Raw genomic sequence first — 18,380 nt, 5'->3', positions numbered from 1 at the left:
TTTATGCAAGAGAGAGAGAACTGGTGCACCAGAGCCTCTAGACATGTAATCAAACTCCAGACATGTGTGCCACCTTGTGCACATGTGTGACCTTGCACACTTCCGTCACATTGTGCGTCTGGCTTGTATGGGATCTAGGAAGCTGAACATGAGTCCTTAGCCTTCACCTTGCAAGCACCTTAACCACTAAGCCATCTCTTCTGCCCTCATCTTTGACAAATGGAAGCCAATCCTTCCATTACTAGCTCTGAAAGAGCTAGGATGAGTGTATTTCTACATATTTCATCTGCTTCAAGGTAGTTAAGAGTTAATTGTTTTTCCAAACTCAGCAGTCTCACATATTTTGCAAATGGACACCACACATTTACTATCACTGTAAGTACAATGCCATATTAGATGCACAAGACTGTGTCACAATCTCTTCAAATGACCCTCATGGTTCTGGGTGTTGGGAGGAAAGAATAGAACATTTACAAAGAACCTTGCAGTGCTATGCGCTGTGTGGAATGCATTTACATACCTTACATTAACCAATCTCATGAGGATTAGTTTTCATTTTCCATTTCCTATGTCACTAGGGCTTGGTTTTTACTTATTAAGTAGCAGAGTTGGAATTTGAAACCTTGTTTATGTACCACTGCTTCTTTCAGCCCAGGAATAAGGCATGGGGCTCATTGATATGTTAGAGGATGGATACCATGTCCTCAACCCTGCTTCCATGAAGACAGAAGCAGTGTTGATGCTTAGAGACTCCCAAATGAAAATGGCTCTAACTTTGGTTTTACCATCTCAAAAATACTTATCCACAGTATCTCTTTATAGAATAATAAAAATGGACTATCTGTTTTTCATTGATAAATGTGTCTTAGGCTTATTAAAAATACATGAATTTTGGGCTGGAGAGATTAGTCATTAAGGCGTTTGCCTGCGAAGCCTAAGGACCCATGTTTAACTTTCCAGATTCCATGTTAGCCAGATGCACAAAGGTGAGGCAAGCGCAAGGTCACACATGCCCACTAGGTGGCACAAGCATCTGGAGTTCAATTACAGTGGTTGAGGCGCTAGTGTGCCAGTTCTCTATCTCTCGGTCTCTCTGTCTGAACTAAAAAATACAAAAATAAATGCATGAAGTTTTACTTTAAGATAGCCATATTATTCATAATTTCAAGCCAAAATGTGCTATCTATTATTAATTTTAAAAATTGTTATTTATTTATTTGAGACACACACACACACAGAGGGGGGGAGAGGGAGGGGTAGATAGAGGAGAATTGGCATGCTAGGGCCTCCAGCCACTGCAAATGAACTCCAAATGTATGAGCTACTACGTGCATCTAGCTTATGTGGGTTTTGGGGAATTGAACCTGGGTTTTGCTTTTCAGACAAGTGCCTTAACTGCTAAGCCATCTCTCCAGCCATAATTTATTAATTTATTTTTAAGGTTTTTAAAATATTTTATTTGAGGGTCGGGAGAGAGAGAGAGAGAGCCTGCCAGGGCTTCCAACTACTGCAAGTGAACTCCAGATGCATGCACCACCTTGTGCATCTGTCATACGTGGGTACTGGGGAATGGAACTTTGGTTCTTGGGCTTTGCAGGCAAGTGCCTTAACCACTAACCCATCTCTCTACCCCCTAATTTATTTTTAATAGACCTATTTCTTATAGATTAGCATCCTAATTACTACTGAAAAACTGGGCAGCAGTGAAGAGAGATTTCCAATTAAAATTGTCCTGAAGATAAATTGAGGTCTTTGGCTGAGAACACTTCTGACCTCTCCCTCTTCTTGAGAGCAATGGTGTCTGCCATCCTGGAGGGACAGGCAGGATTCTCATTTGTCTCAGACCTTCCTAAACTTTAGTCCGAGGACTTATTTCAGGGATAGACTGGGATTCTTTTGGCCAGTGCTTCCCGCTAAGGCACTATGCAAGAGTCACGGGGTTAGAAGACCTCAGGCCAAACACATGCAGCTTGTACCTTCCTACCTTCTCTCTTTCCTGAGTGCCCTTTCAGCATCACTTCAGCTGTATGAAAGCTGCAGGCATCCCTCACTTCTGCTTAATCATTCCTTTGTCCCAGCAGAAAAGTGTCTGCTGGAACCATAGCTCCCAGGCTATAGCATAGAAACAACAGTCTTTTACAAGCCATAAAAATTGAAAAAATAATGTAAAGAAATCTAGGCATGTACACTTTGGTGGAGCTCACTTATGCTAGTGCTCCTGATTTTGAGCTGCCTGTGGTCAGGAATAGCTACCTGTGTTTGCATCAGGAAATGTGGAGAAGTAGAGAGAGCTGACTGTAGCACCCAGGAAGTGGGATGATTTGGGTCTCATACCTGACTTGCTGTGTGGCCTTTGTACATGCTAAACCTGCCCAAAGACACTGCGTCATCTGAGGATTCTCATCCCTCCAGGGCTTTCTCTAGGTGGCAGAAGGTACCAAGATCAAGGTACCAGAAACTAGGTAACAGTACATAGTACTTAGAAGGTTTGCAGTAGGTTGTGGCTCCTTTCCTGACCCTCCAATCTCTTCCTACACAAGGAGGGTGGCCTCCAGGTGGTATGGACATGTAGAATCAACCTGCCTGGATGCCAGTCTGGCTGTGTCATTAAGGGACAATGGGTGGGTCAACTTACCAATCTCCAGGGATGTCCAAACAGGGCCAGGAAGTGGATGGGTAGGGAAATGGGATGGAAAAATCTAGGTTTGGGGCCATATCCCTAATTCTGGGCTGGTACCTTCTATAATATGGGCCTTACTTCATTCTGTAACACAAGGAAGGACATTATCACTGCTGTGCCAGTGTGGGCAGTTCTATTTTCAGTTGATTAATTAGTTATGAATCCTGCCCCCCCAAACTTATCTAAAGTCATTTAAACCTATGATATTTTCGATTTATATGAATTTTCTCTCAAGATGGTAAGTTCATTAAACATATGCATTTTGAGAAAAGTCAAGCTTCTTTTAATCAGTCCTAGTTTGCTTCTTTTACTTGTCTAATTTTAGTGTGCTTAGGATCTTCCTAACACTCATGTACTCATTTAATAAGTCTATCAGCACGCCCAGTCTCACTAACCTCAGATTTCAGCAGAACAAGCCTACAGAAAGGAAGTTTACGGAAGAGTTGATGTGCAAAGATACACAAGTGGTTTTGCATTTGCGAATCTTCCCCAAGTCCCTGGGCAGTGCTAAGCATCCTAAGCTCACCATTGGACAAGCAAACTCTCAGAGAGCTGAAGTGAAGCCGAGAGTCACCAGAGAGTGAGGGCTCATCCTGGTGCCTGAGGTCAGGTTGTTCTTTGTGACTGTACTGAATGTTGCTTATGCAATGTGGTCATGTATTGTTGCCACGTTATATATGCTCATCTTCCTGCCGTCCACCTTACACAGCAAAAAGATGAAGTTATTCTTCTGGGAGCTGCTAAGCATTGATTATGTTTGTTTGTTTGCTTCTCTAGGCCTAGAGGATTTTTACCTCTTAACTCTCCCCTCTGCTTTATCTGAAATTGCTTGGGAAAGGCTTGGTTGGAGTGGAGAGCCCAGAGAAGAGTCCTCCCAGGGTCCCATCGCAGCTTGCTTCTTTCTTCTTGTACTTGGTGGCGGAAGCACTTTAGGATAAAGTGTGGTGAAAACTGTGGCTTGATGATGACCTGGACGAACAGCAGCCTGTATATTTAGTGCTGGGCATGTTCAATTGTCTTTGGCCAATGAGCAAGTTGCATGCTTGGAGATCTTCACTGAGTTGATTCTTGGGGAAAATTGAGGGCATGTATATCAAGCCATTTTTGAATTATGTCTCTATTAGCATCCATGAATGTCTCCCCGGGGGAAGCCAGGGAAGTTCTATTAGTTGAGCAGTTTAAAGCAGGATTGGAGGAAGCAGTAGGGGAATATCCCATAGGGAACAATAATTATAAACAGCACTTCCATGTAAACAGGTCTTAATGTGTTTTCTATATTGAATTCCTGAGAGTAAGACCTCAGTGCTGTTTTAGCATTTTCTCTAGGGCCTCACCCTTGCACACTGGAGCCTGGGGGGGCAGTTTAGGGGGCTGAGGAGGGGGATGGGGAATGGGGTGTGGATTTCTGGGTGCCAGAGGCTTCTCAGACCCTGGCAATACTGAGCCAGCCTGGATGTACCCGCTGATGCCCGTGGCTCATGTGATGATCATGGTGTCTTTGTGTGGCCTCTAGGGAGTTGTAGTGGTTTGGATGTCAAGTGTCCCCCCAATATCCTCATGTGTTTCTGATTAAGCCACCTTTATTTCCAGCCTGTGGAGCCTGGCTGAAGGTGTGGACCATTAGGTTTATTAGTCTAGCCGTATGGGTGTTTACTAGCTAACTCACTCTTACCGCTCCCCCGCTTGCTGCTGATGTATGAAGATGTGAGCCGGTTGCTTACTCTTCCATGCTTTCTCTACCATGATTCCATGATTTTCCATGATTTTCTCTACCTTGAGACTATAAGCCTGAAGTGAACTCTTTGCCCCCTTCAGCTGCTTCTGGTCAGGTGGTTGTGTCAGCAGCGAGAAGGGAACTGCGATTGAAGTTGCCTTGGGCAAGTCACTGCCTCCCTTTGTGCCCTGGTACATGCACTGCACTTTAATGAATCCTCTCAACACCCTGAATGGTGAGTTACATTGTCCCCTTTACAGATGATTAAATGGTCTCACGAGAGTTAAATATTGCCCAGAGCCATTCGTCAGCAAGGGGCAGAGCTGGCTTTAAAACCCTGGCTTTTGATTCTTATTCTAGGGTTTTTTCTATGACATGGGATAATTTCTATACTCTTTAAGGTCTGCTGCAGGTAAACATTCTATGAAACACACCCTGCCAATACCAGAAGCTTGATGACCTCGTCTTGTGTTTTCAATACCACTTGACTTTGAATTAGGCTCTAGAAGCCCTAGAAAATGTGGTCATTAGTTCTGTGTTTTGTTGCAGCTACTGGCTTCAGTGGTTGGGGGTTGGGGGTTATTGCCTGGGCCCATAGTATAACCCCTAGGATGCATACAAAAAGCTTCTATCTGATGGTTGTCATGGTGATGGAGCCATGGAGAGAAGCTATGGTTCTTGCTGAGTCACATGCCTCTGATCTACCTTAGAAGCAAGAATGTCACAGGCCATTTTACATCACTAAGGTAGAATTATGTGATCATGGAGACTTTACTGCTGGGCACCCCTGACATATCATCCGGCAGTTTTACAAACTCACATCAAGAGTTCTTTAATTAAAAAAAAATCATGCATAGACTCTCTCTAAGGACGTAAGATAAATGAAAGCAAGTAGATGTGTAGGTTAAAGTAGAAGGTGGGGAGGATGTAGTTATCCTTCTCCAAATTCCACAAAGTGCTCCTTAAGGACACCCATTGATCCTCATTTGGAAACCACTGAGGCAATCCAACAAGCTCATCTCATAGTACTAAAGTGACTCCAGAGAGGGAGCAATATGTCTGAGGGCTGGCATTGGCGCCAACATGGGGCTCTGATCTCATCCATGCAGACGTGGCAGTGAAGGGCTTGAGACTATTTTCTGGTCCTTTGCTATGAATATGAATGGTGGCTTGTGCATTCTTCCATTTGTTCACCAGCCTCTAACAGACTGTTTTTTATGTTAAGTATAGAACTCTCCCTATTCTTAGAGTAGGCCAGAGGAGAATAACAAGCTTCTGTAAATATGTAAGATGTGTATTTTGGAGGGAATATAAAAGTTTAAAGGGACCAGGCTTCGTGGGACTGCAAAAGCATGCTGGGAATGAGCCAGAAATAACTGTATATGACTGGGTTGTAAAGTCTTTGCTGGCAAAATTGGAAGCTCTTTGTTGCGAGTTTCCAAAGCATCCTGCAAGGTAGAAGGAAGCTTCGATAACAAATCCCAGCGCTCACTACTTTTCAGCCATTCATTCATCCATCCGCCCATCCACTTGGCACATACAGAGCCCCTGCTCTGTGTTGGGCGGCACTGGCACCAAGGGTAAGGGGTGGGGCAGACTTGTAATCACTGTGCCAGTTACCTGCTTCTCAAGTGCACCCCTTTGTCTACAGGATAAGTGTAGGCTGGCAGCTTTTGTACACTTTTTTTTTTTGTACACTTTTGTACAGCTTTTGAAGGGTTTTCGTTTGGATATTAAGTGCAGCACAGCCAAATGAACATGATAGAGATATATACGCATATAACAGAATGATACAAATTCCCCAACACACATGCTAATAACTCAGTGGCATCTCAATCTTCCTTCTGCTTCTTCTGTGAGTCTCAGTCCTGCCGCGAGGCGTGGACCAGAATTTACTTAAACCGAGGACTATTTCTGCACTTCTCATGATATACTGAGCGCTGCAATCTGAAGTCTTGAGTTTGAACCCCAGCTTCCTGCTTGCTAACCATATGCCCCCAGGGAAGCGGCTTAACTTCTTTGTGTTTTATCTCTAAACTGGGGGAAGTAAGAGTGTTGACTTCCCAATCACAAGGATTAAATGAAGTAACATACACAGTTGTCCCTCTGTATCCACAAGTTTTCTATCTGTGGAATCAAATCAACCACAGATACATGGGGGGGGGGTAAGATATATCTGAGACAAAATTTATGGAGGGTTTTCTAGTCATTATACTATTTCCATAGCATTTACATTGTAGGGAATAAAAATCATCCAAAGATGTTTAATGTACACAGGAGGCTAGAAGTACGTTATGTGCAGACACGACATCATTTTATATAAGGTACCAAAGCTTGGAAGGATTTGGGTATCTGTGGGGGGTCCTATAATCGACCCCCTGAGAATAAGGAAGCACAGCTCTATAAAACAGCATATTCAAAGAATGCTGCTCGGCACATAGTAAGAACTTAATAAATTTATCTGCTGTGGGGCTGGGGAGATGGCTCAGTGGATAAAATGCTTGATGATCAAGCTGGAGTACCAGAGTTTCAATCCCTGACTTCCGCAAAAACAGCCTGGAGATATGGTAGCTTCTGTAATCCAGGCACACTGACGCTGGTGGCAAGACAGGAGACAGACAGAATTTCCCAGGAAGCTAGAGGCAAGCACAGCCAAGAACAGCAAACAGAGAGAGAATTTCAGAGTGAGGAAATCATGACTCAAATGAGGTGGATAGGCAAGAACCAACCCAAAAGTTTTCCTCTGACCTCACATGTAAGCCTGCACTGTCACAGAAGAACATGTGCACACACAAACCGTACACTCATACAAAAAAATAAAAAAGGAAACAGCTTACAAGATTTTATCATGCTTGCTAGAGCAGACTGTAAGATCCTTGTTATTCTGATCCTCAAGTCTAGTGGACCTTTTGCACTAGGTTTTAGGAGATGGTCAGCTGCAAGTGGGTTTGGGAGGAGATGAGAGGGGGCAGCGTTGTTGGTCAAATTGAGGGGTGTCTTCAGATGGGCCTGGATCTGGGCAGCTCTGGATATACCCCTTGAGATACACAGAACAAATTCTGCTAATTGGAGGAGAAGTGATTGCCAGCCATACAAGTAAAGATGTCTGGAAGATAGAGTTGGAAGCCCATCTAGACAGGAGACAGAGCTGTCCTCATGCCAAATGAGGGGCCCAAGGAAACCCTTCCACTTAACTTGGAAGGATACTTTGGGGGGCTCTGAAACTGTCACAATGTGAAAATGATAATGCAATGAACAGATCTAGAAGACTGAAGGGTGGGCAGAGGAGAAGGTAAGAGTGCTCTTGTCTCATATTTCAGGAAAGTTGGATAGTACACATTGCTTAAAGAAAATGGGTTAATTAGGAACTTCATGCGCCATGTAAACTACAACAACGTCCACAGAAGACCTACAAACACTGAGCCAAATCTTCAGATAGCAAGAGGGAAAGAAAAAGAGAGTGAAGCGTGGGCTATTCCTGCCAAGGGTTATTTTGTTCAGGGGTGACGATACATTTTTATTAAACTTTTTTTTTAAATTTTTTATTTATTTATTTGAGAGCGACAGACACAGAGAGAAAGACAGATAGAGGGAGAGAGAGAGAATGGGCACGCCAGGGCTTCCAGCCTCTGCAAACGAACTCCAGATGCGTGCACCCGCTTGTGCATCTGGCTAACGTGGGACCTGGGGAACCGAGCCTCGAACCGGGGTCCTTAGGCTTCACAGGCAAGCGCTTAACCACTAAGCCATCTCTCCAGCCCGATACATTTTTATTAGGAGGGTGTACACACCCTGAAGTTATTTTTATTAGAGGGCAGACACACCTCGGAGTTGATTTTATCAAGAGGGTATGCACACTTTGAAGTTCATTTTATTAGGGGGGTGTACACAATCTGGAGTTGTTTTTATTAGGAGGATGTGGATGTGCACACTCAGGGGTTGTGTATTCTGTACATAATGGGTAAGGTATCTGTATTCTCCTCTTCTTATTTATTTGAGAGAGAGAGAGAGAAAGAGAGAGAGAGAGAGAGAGAGAGAGAGCGTTGGCATGCCAGGGCCTCTAGTCACTGCAACTGAACTCCAGACACATGCGCCACCTTGTGTGCATGCATGACCTTGTGGGCATGTGTCATCTTGTGTGTCTGGCTTACGTGAGCTCTGAGAGACTCAAAGCCGGGCCTTAGGCTTCGCAGACAAGAGCATTAAGTGCTAAGCCATCTCTCCAGCCCCGGTATTCTCCTCTTTTCCACCCAGAGCAAATCTCTCCCAGTCCCCCAAGCTGGTGCTGGCAGGGGCTTAAGGCTGCTTCTTCTCATCCTTCTGTGAATTGCTGAGAAAATACAACCCCAGTCTTTATGTTATCATCATTTCAGATCAATAGGTCTATTCATTTCTGAACTTTCAAGTGTATGCATTTTATTTCATACTGCAGTATAGTAAGGGAAGAAACATTTAAAAAGACATATGCGTCATTAACCTAAGTCCACCACAACAGATTACTATACACTGGGTAACAACAACAAATAAAAGACGTATGTATTGTTATCCTAAGTCTGTCACAACAGATTACTACAAACTGGGTAATGAAACAAACTGAAATTCACTCTCAGCACCGGATGCCAAAAGTTAGACTGAAAAGGAGTTGGCAAGGCCATGTGCCTTTGAGAGGCTCCAAAGGAGGCTTTGTCCTTGACTCTTCCAGCTTTGAAGTGAGAGGTTCTGCCTGCTTTCTTTGGTTTATGGACTTATCACTCGAATCCCTGGTTTTGTCTGTTATTGCCTTCTCATCTACCTACGTCTCATCGCTGTCCTCCTCTCCTTAGGACACTATGATGGCCTCTGGGACCCATCCAAATAACCCGGGATAATCTTGTCTCATGCCCTTTAATTCTATCATATCCTTTGAGCTTACATGTACAAATTCCAGGGAGTCACACCTGATATCTTTGAGAAGTCATCATCAAGCTCTCTACAACCTGACTGTAATAGGTAATGCAGGCTTTAGTCCAAAGAGTAGCATAGATGTCTGCCCAGGAAAGCAAGGGTATCCTTCATGCTCCAGGCACACTTTGGCTACATTTGGATGACAGAAAGGGCTCGGGAGAATCCAGAAAACTAGGGTTGAAGACTCAAATAATTACTTCACGTTCTTGTTTGAAGTAAAAGCTCAAGTCTTTCTCTTTTTTAATTTATAAAATTAAAAATGGGTCCAATTATTTTATATGTCACATCCATATCTCATGGAATTGCCAAACACCACAGCACCTGTCATCCTCACTTGGGTGAAATGACGATGAACTTGGCTGATGAACTTGGCAATGAGAGCCAAGTGCGTGATGACACAGCACACAGGACAAAGGGACTCCTAATGTTTTTATGCTGGAAGCTTCTAGAGAAACAGTGTAGAAGTATATTGCCTAAGAGGATTGCCATATCAAACCAAGGGCTTTGTCTTTTTTTTCCCCCTAATGAGCAATACAGTATTTTGATCGGCATGTCTTCATGTCAAGGCAGAATTAAGAATGCACGAAGCACCTGCTATGTGATAGGGAGGAAGCTTGCTACCTCCCTTGTGGCATTTCACTGAATCCTTACTGCAGCCACATGAGCATGCTTGCTACTGTTACGAATTGAATTATGCAGCCCCAATTGTTATAAATTGAGTTGTGTCTTCCCAAAAGATTTATTGAGGTCCTGACCCCAGGTGCCTTATTTGGAAATAGGGTCTTTGCAAATATAATTAAGATGAGATCATTACAGTAGGCTCATACCTGGTACCCTTCTAAAGAAAACTGTCAAGCGAGGATAAAACACACAGGGAGAAGAAAGGTAGGTAAAGATGGAGACTAAAGTTCGGGTGAGGCTTCTAAGGCCAAAGGCTATCTGGAGCTGTTGAAAGGTGAAGAGGCAAGGAAAGATCCTTCCCAAGTGCTCTCAGATTACAAAGGAGTTTTCCAATACCTTGACTTCAGACCCATAGCATCTAGAACCATGAAACATTACATGCCTATTATTTTAGATCACCCAGTTTATTTTTAAAAATTTTATTATTGCTTGCACACACACATATATGGGAGCATCAGGGTCTCTTGCCACTGCAAATGAACCCCAGATGCAAACGTAACTTTTATATCCAGCTTTATGTGGGTGCCAGGGAATTGAACCCCTGTCAGCATGATTTGCAAGCAAGCACTTTCAACCAGTGAGCCAGCCAGACCCCAAATCACCAAATTTACAGTAATTTGCTATGGATTGCCTAGGAAATTGATAGAGTGCTTTAATTTATCTATTCGACAAATGAAATGAGAAGAAGGGGGATTTCCTAATGGTCACGAAGTAATATGCAGCACACCACAAACTGAAACCCAGATCTTCTGACCCTAGGCCCAATAGCTCTGTACTTCTGTATTATCTTGCCCTGAAAGTATAGATTTAATATAAGATTAAGATCCTAAGAGAGACTACTGATGGGTTCTGCTGGAAGGTTCCACTCTTCTTGGAGTAACTGTATCATGCTGACCCCAGAGTCCTTTACTGGATGGTGGTGGTACTCTCCCCTTAGTACATACTCCAGCAAGTGGACAGAGTTTCTGTTATCATATTCACATTGAAAACGACACTTTCCACCCTACCATGAAGGCTCTATCTCAAGAGTGCATTAGTGAGGCCTGAAGAGATGGCTGAGAATGCAAAGCCTGCTAGCCCAGGTTCGATTCCCCAGTACACATGTAAAGACAGATACACAATGTGACACATGTATCTAGAGTTTGTTTGCAGTAGCTTGCTCTCTCTCCTCTCTCTCTCTCTGCAAATAAATAAATAAAGTTTTTTTTAAAGATTGAATGAGCAATATAAATATAGTCTTAGTGAAAAATCACAGACCCAGTCTGAACAGAATGTGAAGTTGTAGAGACCAGCATTTTCAACTTGGAATTGTTATATCTTTGGAAATTTTATTTAACTTGTCTGAGTCTGTCTTCTTTCTTCTATAAAATGAATAATGGGGGTTAGAGAAATATCACAGCAGCCAAAGCACTGGCTTTCAAAGCCTGATAAGCCAGGTTCAAATCCCTAGTATCCACAAAGTGATGCATGCATCTGGAGTTCATTTGCAGTAGCAAGAGGCCCCCTTGAATCCATTCCCCCCACGTCTCAAATACATGAATAAAAATAATTTTAAAAAGTAATAATGACATCTACTTTCCAGAGTCATTTACTTTCCTTAGAGTGATATCTGCATCCGCTCTTGGCTATAAGAACACTTAACACTGTTCTTTGCACATTGCAGGCGCTGAGTAGATGTCACTCCCCTTCTCCTTCACTTAGGGCTCTCACAATAATTTTGTACACGTGCTCTCTACTTTTCACTTTAGCTCCCTCGTTTTTATAACCTTCAATGAATACCCAATATCCTTTCTGAGCATAACACAAAAAGCTGCCATCTTCAGTTGCTATGGGGGGGGGGGGGAAGGGGGAATGGATAATCCTGGATTTGAGAAGGAAGAGGAGGGCAATGTTCCTAATGTACCTTGAACCTTATAGGGAAGCCAGCAGCTCCTGCGTTGATTTGCAGTCTCAGAGGCTGGGACATGGAATCTGATGGACAACAAGGTTTGCTTGTTTGGGGCTGTCCAGCTGAGCATGGGTCTTTGAGGGCCAGAGGAATGTCTTAGGCACATGCAGTGCTATTCTTCCAGGTTGTTAGATTTTGGAGGTTTTTTTTTAAAGCAAAATAAAAAAAGGTTTTCTGAATATGCATTAGCTTTCAACATCTCAGGAAACTGGGGTTATACAAGCACAGAATCACAGATTCACTACATTTTAGCTCAAGCTAAGATAGTCCTTCCAGACAGGCCTGACTTAGAAGAGACAAGTTGCAGCTGGTCTGATTGAGGAGAGATGGGAGAGTCAGTTACCATTCCAACCCACAGAACTGAATTCAAAACACTCACTCCAGAATTCCATGTAGCAGAGATTAAAAACCTTAACAAAGAAACTGAGACCCTGAGTTTAAAAAGTGACTCAGCCAGGATTCAAATTAAATAGACCATAGGGTAGAAACCAAGACTTTTGAATCTTAATTCAGGGCTTCATTTAACAAAGTAATCCTTCAGTTTGGTTTCTGAGCCTGAGCTAGTATTATAGCTGTTTTTGTAAATCAATATATTTCATTATTAGGTAGAATTTAGTCATGTGATGCCTCTTGGAAGAGAACTTCTGCTCACACTATGCAGCTATTGAAAAATACACATGGGAGCTGGGCATGATGACACAAGCCTTTAATCCCAGCACACGTGAGGCAGAGGTAGGATTGCTGTGAGTCTGAGGCCAGCCTGAGACTACACAGTGAATTCCAAGCCAGCTTGGGCTAGAGCGAGACCTTACCTCAAAATACCAAAATAAAAAAAAATAGACATGGGATAAATTTGCATATGCACTGAATAGATGTTGTTGGAGTCTCATCAAATTTTGTGTGATAAAAAACCCATAAAAACTATATTCTTTGGAACAGCTTCTTATGGAAAGGAAGAGCTTCTTCACTTTTGGAAAATAAGCCAATAATTTTATTTTTATAAGTTTTAATTGTTTTATGTTTAAAATTTAGGTTTTTAAAAATTATTAGACTAATCATACAGACTTTTAGGGTATATGTGATAATCTGACACATGTATGCACGGTGTGATAATAAAATCACATAATTAAAATTACATCTCTGTAAACCTTAAAATTATTTATCAGCACATGATTGCAGATATCTGTGGGAAATAGTGTGGTATTGTCATACATAGTTTGTACTAATCACATCAGGTCGTGAACATTTCCATCTTATTATCTTTACTCAAACACAGTTGGGAGTATTAAGTTTTTCTGTCACACAGGGCAGTGGAGATGATGACACTTCAGAGCAACCTGTTATAAACTTCATGCAGAGCTAGAAGCAAGGAGCTCAAACACTCCTAACCACTAGCTTTAGCATTACAAACAGCGTAAGTAGTTTGAATTGATAGCTACACTCTCATTAAGACCTGGAGGCTAAAGTCACAGATATGAAGTGGTTTTAGAATAAAAATCTTTAGAATGGCTGAGGGTTAGGGAAAAGGAGCCAGTATTTTCTAATTGCTAGGCACTGGGATTAGCATTTTATCTCCACATAATATTTTCTACAACAACTAATTATTCCTAATGACTCTTGAAGTATTTGGATTCTACAAAAGCATGCATAGTTATCAGACACCTTCAGGGAGAAGTGGCTGCACCCTGATAGCCTCACACAACAGATAGGCCCCCAGACTCCATGCGCAGGGTGTAGGGAAGACAAACCGCCTTGACCATGGCCGCGCTCCCTTCAGCACCACGGACAGCACAGGCCGGTCCCAGGCCAGCAGGGCTGAGCGCAGCGCTGCGCCAGCCCGGCCTTTTCAAATCATCCCCGTCCTCGCCGCCTTTTCTCAACAACTTCCAAACAATCCGAGCCTGAAAGCATATTCGTAAAACACGGGGAAGCTCCAGGGCTCGCTTACCGTCTGACAAGTCAATCAGCCCGAGGTAGTGCAAAAGTTTCAGAGAGGAGCACACGACCACCACTATTCCCAAGGTTTGAAGCCCTTCGGACTCGCCCTCCGCCCACATCTTCTCCTGTGTGCGCCCGTAACCCTCCAGGCGGGCATTTAGAAGCCAAGTCTCCCGAAAACCACGTTTCCAAGCTTGCTTCCCGGCGTTCTCCCAAGCGCAGGGTTTATTTCCACCAGTCTTTCTTCCTTCCACTCCCTCCCTCCCTCCTTCCCACTCCTCCCAGCCCCCCCACCTCTTTCCTCCTCCTAGCTTGCCACCTCTACATTTCATAGTAATCTTTGTGTTTGTCTTCTCCAAAGGTTTATCCAGCCTCTAAACATCTGCTAGCTGAGTGTAACCATAATTGGCAACACCTCATGGCACATCCCCAGGAGGCCGCCGGGTATTGCCAATGTTCAAGCTTTTAAAGACATGAAGATGCTGACTGCTTTAGATCTCAGACCCATTGATGAAAGCTTTCACTTTTTTTAAAGGAGCAACAATTTTTCTTTACTTCCTGGGTGAAAAATCAGACAAGCTGATTCCAAAATACAGGTGGCTCTCTACTTTGACATTATGGAGTGCCCCTGGAAATTAATTATCACCAGGAAAGTTAATGTAAACTGGGCGGTGCCCACAGTTTTGTTTGTCTTTGGACAGCTTTATGTCAGTATCAGGCATTATTTAAAATATATATATATATATATATATATATATATATATATATATAAAATTTTTATTTATTTGAGAGAGAGGGAGAGAGGGAGATAGATAGATAGATAGATAGATAGATAGATAGATAGATAGATAGATAGAATGGACACATGCCGGGCTTCCAGCCATTGCACACAAACTTCAGCTGCATGAGCCACCTTGTGTATCTGGCTTACATGGGTACTGGGGAATCAAACCAAAGTCCTTTGGCTTTGCAGGTAAGCGCCTTAACCACTAAGCCATCTCTCCAGCCCCAATTTTTAAAATATTTTATATTTATTTATTTATGAGAGAGAGAAAAAGAGAGGGAGAGAATGGGTGTGCCAGGGTCTATAGCCACTGCAAACTAAACTCCAGATGCATGCACCACTTTCTGCATCTGGCGTATATGGGTCCTGGGGAATTGAACCTGGATCTTTTGGCTTTGCAGGCAAGTGCCTTAACCATTAAGCAATCTCTCCAGCCCAGTACCAGGCATTATTGAATAAATGGCCAAGCTGAGCAGGTGACCCTTGGGCCACAGTGGAAAAGCAAATTGGGAAATAAAATATGGAGAAGCAAGAATGATGCTATTGGAGGATTGTGTTTGGGTTCTGTAAGGAACTTTAGCTGCTCATACAGAAGAATGCCATCAGCTAGACTGGTGAGAAATGTGTCCAACATGGTGCAGAAGGGAAGACTAGAGACCCAGTCACAGAGACCTGCTCTTGGGCAAGTTCCTGCATCCCCACATAGCCCAGCTCCCTCTTATGTTCTCCATTAGAAGAGTGAACACAGAGCAGGCATTAGGCAAATGCTACGTTCAGATTTTGATGACATACTATTTGACAACAATGTGAGGAAAGGAACTTGCTCAGATTATTGGTAGGACTGTAAATATTTAAATAAAATGTTCACATTTATTTGATCTAGAAAGTTCACTTGTAGGGATGCCTACCCATGTACAACACACACACACACACACACACACACACACACAAACACACACACACACACACGCACACACACACACACAAAGGTATTCATTGCATCATTTATTTGTAGCAGCTGGAAAAACTTACATGCTCATAATTCAAGAAAATGATTAAAAAAAATCACAAAGCCTACATAAAAGCAGAGTGTAGTCCTTAAAATTAATAACATGACATACTTATATATCTTTTCTTGGGGGGGATACTGAAAGTATATTATTAAATGAAAAAGTAAGTTGTTTTGTACATTACCATTTTAATGTTGAAAAGAGAGATACATGCATCTTGGAAAATACATAAAACATTTCTAAAATGGTAATACTATTTTGAAGTGTCTTATTTTTAATGAACTTTTATGAACATTTGTCTCTTTTTAATATATCTAAAATAAATTTGTGACATTTAAAAATATTTATAGATGGATAAAATGATCATTGAGAATTTTTGTTTCCTCTGGAGAGAATTATGGTATGGGAATGGATGGTTGAGGGTGATTGCACTTTGGAAGTTTTTCTCGCATATGTGTAGAATGGATTTGAAACAGTGGTATTAATGAAATGCGAGCCCCAACCTCTCCTTTTCTCCTTCTTTATTTAAGGGGTGGGCATAGTCTTCATATCTCTGTCTCCAATCTCACTGGTGCCTGGACTGTGTATTATAGATTAGTCATTTATTTTCTGTTGCTGTAACACATAAGCAGGGTACTTTATAAAGAAAAGAGGTTTATATACCTTGCGGCTCTGGTCACCATCAGCTTGGCTCTGATGAGAGTCTCAAGGTAGGCTGCATCACAATGGTGCAAGTGTGTGGAGGAAAAGAGGTGGTCACATGGCAAGATGGGAGGCAATAGACTGGAGAGGCAGGCTTGCTCTTAGTGTGACAACTTGCTTTCTTGGGAACTAATCCATGACTACCAGCCCTGACCCAACTCATTGAGACAGCTTTAATCCAGATAGAAGGGGAACCCTGACTAAGGAATGCCCTCTGAGACCAACTTCTTAAAGTGTCTACCACTTCAATTGTACTCCCACTGGAGGCTAAGCCTGTAGCACATGAACTTCTGGGGGGGTCAAACCACATCCAATCATAGCACCTGGAGTTGGCCCATACCAAATTATAATAGCTGATCATTAAATTGTCAGGAAATTGGGCTACCGACATGTCTCATCCATTAAAGGCACTTGCTTACAAAGCCAAATGGCCTGGGTTTTATTCCCCAGTACCAGTGTAAAGTCAGATGTACAAAGTGGTGCCAGCATCGGGAGTTTGTTTGCTGTGGTAAGAGACCCTGATGTGCCATTCTCTCTTTTCTCTCTCTTGTTTTGTTTTTTGTTTTTGTTTTTCGAGGTAGGGTCTCACTCTACCCCAGGCTGACCTGGAATTCACTGTGGAGTTTCAGGGTGGCTTGAACTCATGGCGATCCTCCTACCTCTGCCTCGTGAGTGCTGGGATTAAAGGCGTGTGCCACCACATCCAGCTCTCTTCTCTCTCTCTGCTTACAGATAAATTAATAAATAAAAAAAATTAAAGAAATTCAGGAAACCCTAAAGGTAGTTGTTAACACTTCGGTGACCTGAAGTCAGCTTTGGTAGGAGTATTTACATCTCAGAAATCAGCAAATTCTGCAAATCAGTGTTTCGTCCTCCTCACCATTACTGGTTTATAAGACACCACACTGTCCTTCGAGATTCCCATCTACCCTGTCCAGCTTATCTGCTCAGAGCCTTTCCTAACTCAATCCATCCTCTCCCCTCTGGATGCCTAGCCACTGTACTCCTTGTCCCACCAAGCTCAGTGGAGTCTGGAGCGTTAGCAAATCCAAACATGTGGAATTAAATGAAGCCAGGCAGACTCCTAAGTGTAGTAGGTGGGTGCGCTCTTCTCCTGGCTTCCCTCTGCTGGACCACCTCTTCTGCGTTTGCTCCTTCCTTTCTCTTCACTATTTCCTTGTCAACGACTCTGCCTTTTAAGGATGCCCTTCTCCTGATTCTCTTGCCTGATTCTCCCTCTTTGCCACCTTGTACATACATGTCTCCTGCTACAGATGAAAGCTCTGGGTAGACAGGTCTGGTCTTAGCTTCTTTCCTGGGTCCATCCCCCTTTTACAGTAATCTCCCTGTTTGGCCTCACATGTCATTTGACCTCACATGTATTCTCAGGCATCTGTAAGAGAACTGACCCTATAATTAATCCCTTGCCACTCTCCTCTGGGAATGAATGAATTGAAAGTTCCCACTCTCTGCTTTGCGATCACCATGTAAAGGCTGAAATACTTCCCAAGAATTCAAAGACAAGCCTCTCTTCGGATTGCCTCTTGCCCTAAACTTTAGAAGCAGTAGTCTTAGTGAGTCACCTCACTGGTGAACAGAAAAACTCAAACTATTTATGAGTAATGACAAGGTATATGAGGTATTTTTTACCCCCATGATCAGAGGGATATTCAGGTCTCATAGGTCATGTGTCTTCACCCACCTTAAGTTCATGCTCACCTCAAACATCCAGCTGATAAAAGTTGAGAGACAGTGTTATTTGTGAGAGCTGCATAAAATGTTGATCATAGAGCTTAACGTCCCTGTAGTTCCATCCAGAGCCATGTGCTTTCCGCACAGACCCTCCCTGACTTATAATCTGTGTTTGTTAGTTCAGGCCTTCACCTGATGAGAAAATTTTGCCTTCACTGGAGCGCTTGTATAATCCATTTTGTGAATTGCTTTATCTTACCATAAGTAAACAAAGTCTTGACGTTTTG

At 42.8% G+C, this 18,380-nt stretch overlaps 1 protein-coding gene across 4 annotated transcripts in view; it reads right to left on the bottom strand.

The window, feature by feature from the left end:
* Positions 1–18,380, bottom strand: part of Kcnip1 (potassium voltage-gated channel interacting protein 1) — a 239,752-nt gene that overhangs the window by 39,917 nt on the left and 181,455 nt on the right. The window contains exon 1 of one of the 4 annotated variants that reach the window (XM_004664992.3): positions 13,916–14,071. The exons of the other annotated variants lie outside the window; for them this stretch is intronic. Coding sequence (XP_004665049.2) covers positions 13,916–14,024 — 109 coding nt within the window. The 5' untranslated portion in view covers positions 14,025–14,071. Of the gene's footprint in view, positions 1–13,915; positions 14,072–18,380 lie in introns of those variants that run through there. 4 annotated transcript variants of the gene reach the window in all.

This window comes from Jaculus jaculus, chromosome 6 (genome assembly GCF_020740685.1).
Source record: "Jaculus jaculus isolate mJacJac1 chromosome 6, mJacJac1.mat.Y.cur, whole genome shotgun sequence".
Classification (NCBI taxonomy): Eukaryota; Metazoa; Chordata; class Mammalia; order Rodentia; family Dipodidae; genus Jaculus; species Jaculus jaculus.
This window is presented reverse-complemented; position numbering and strand designations above follow the sequence as displayed.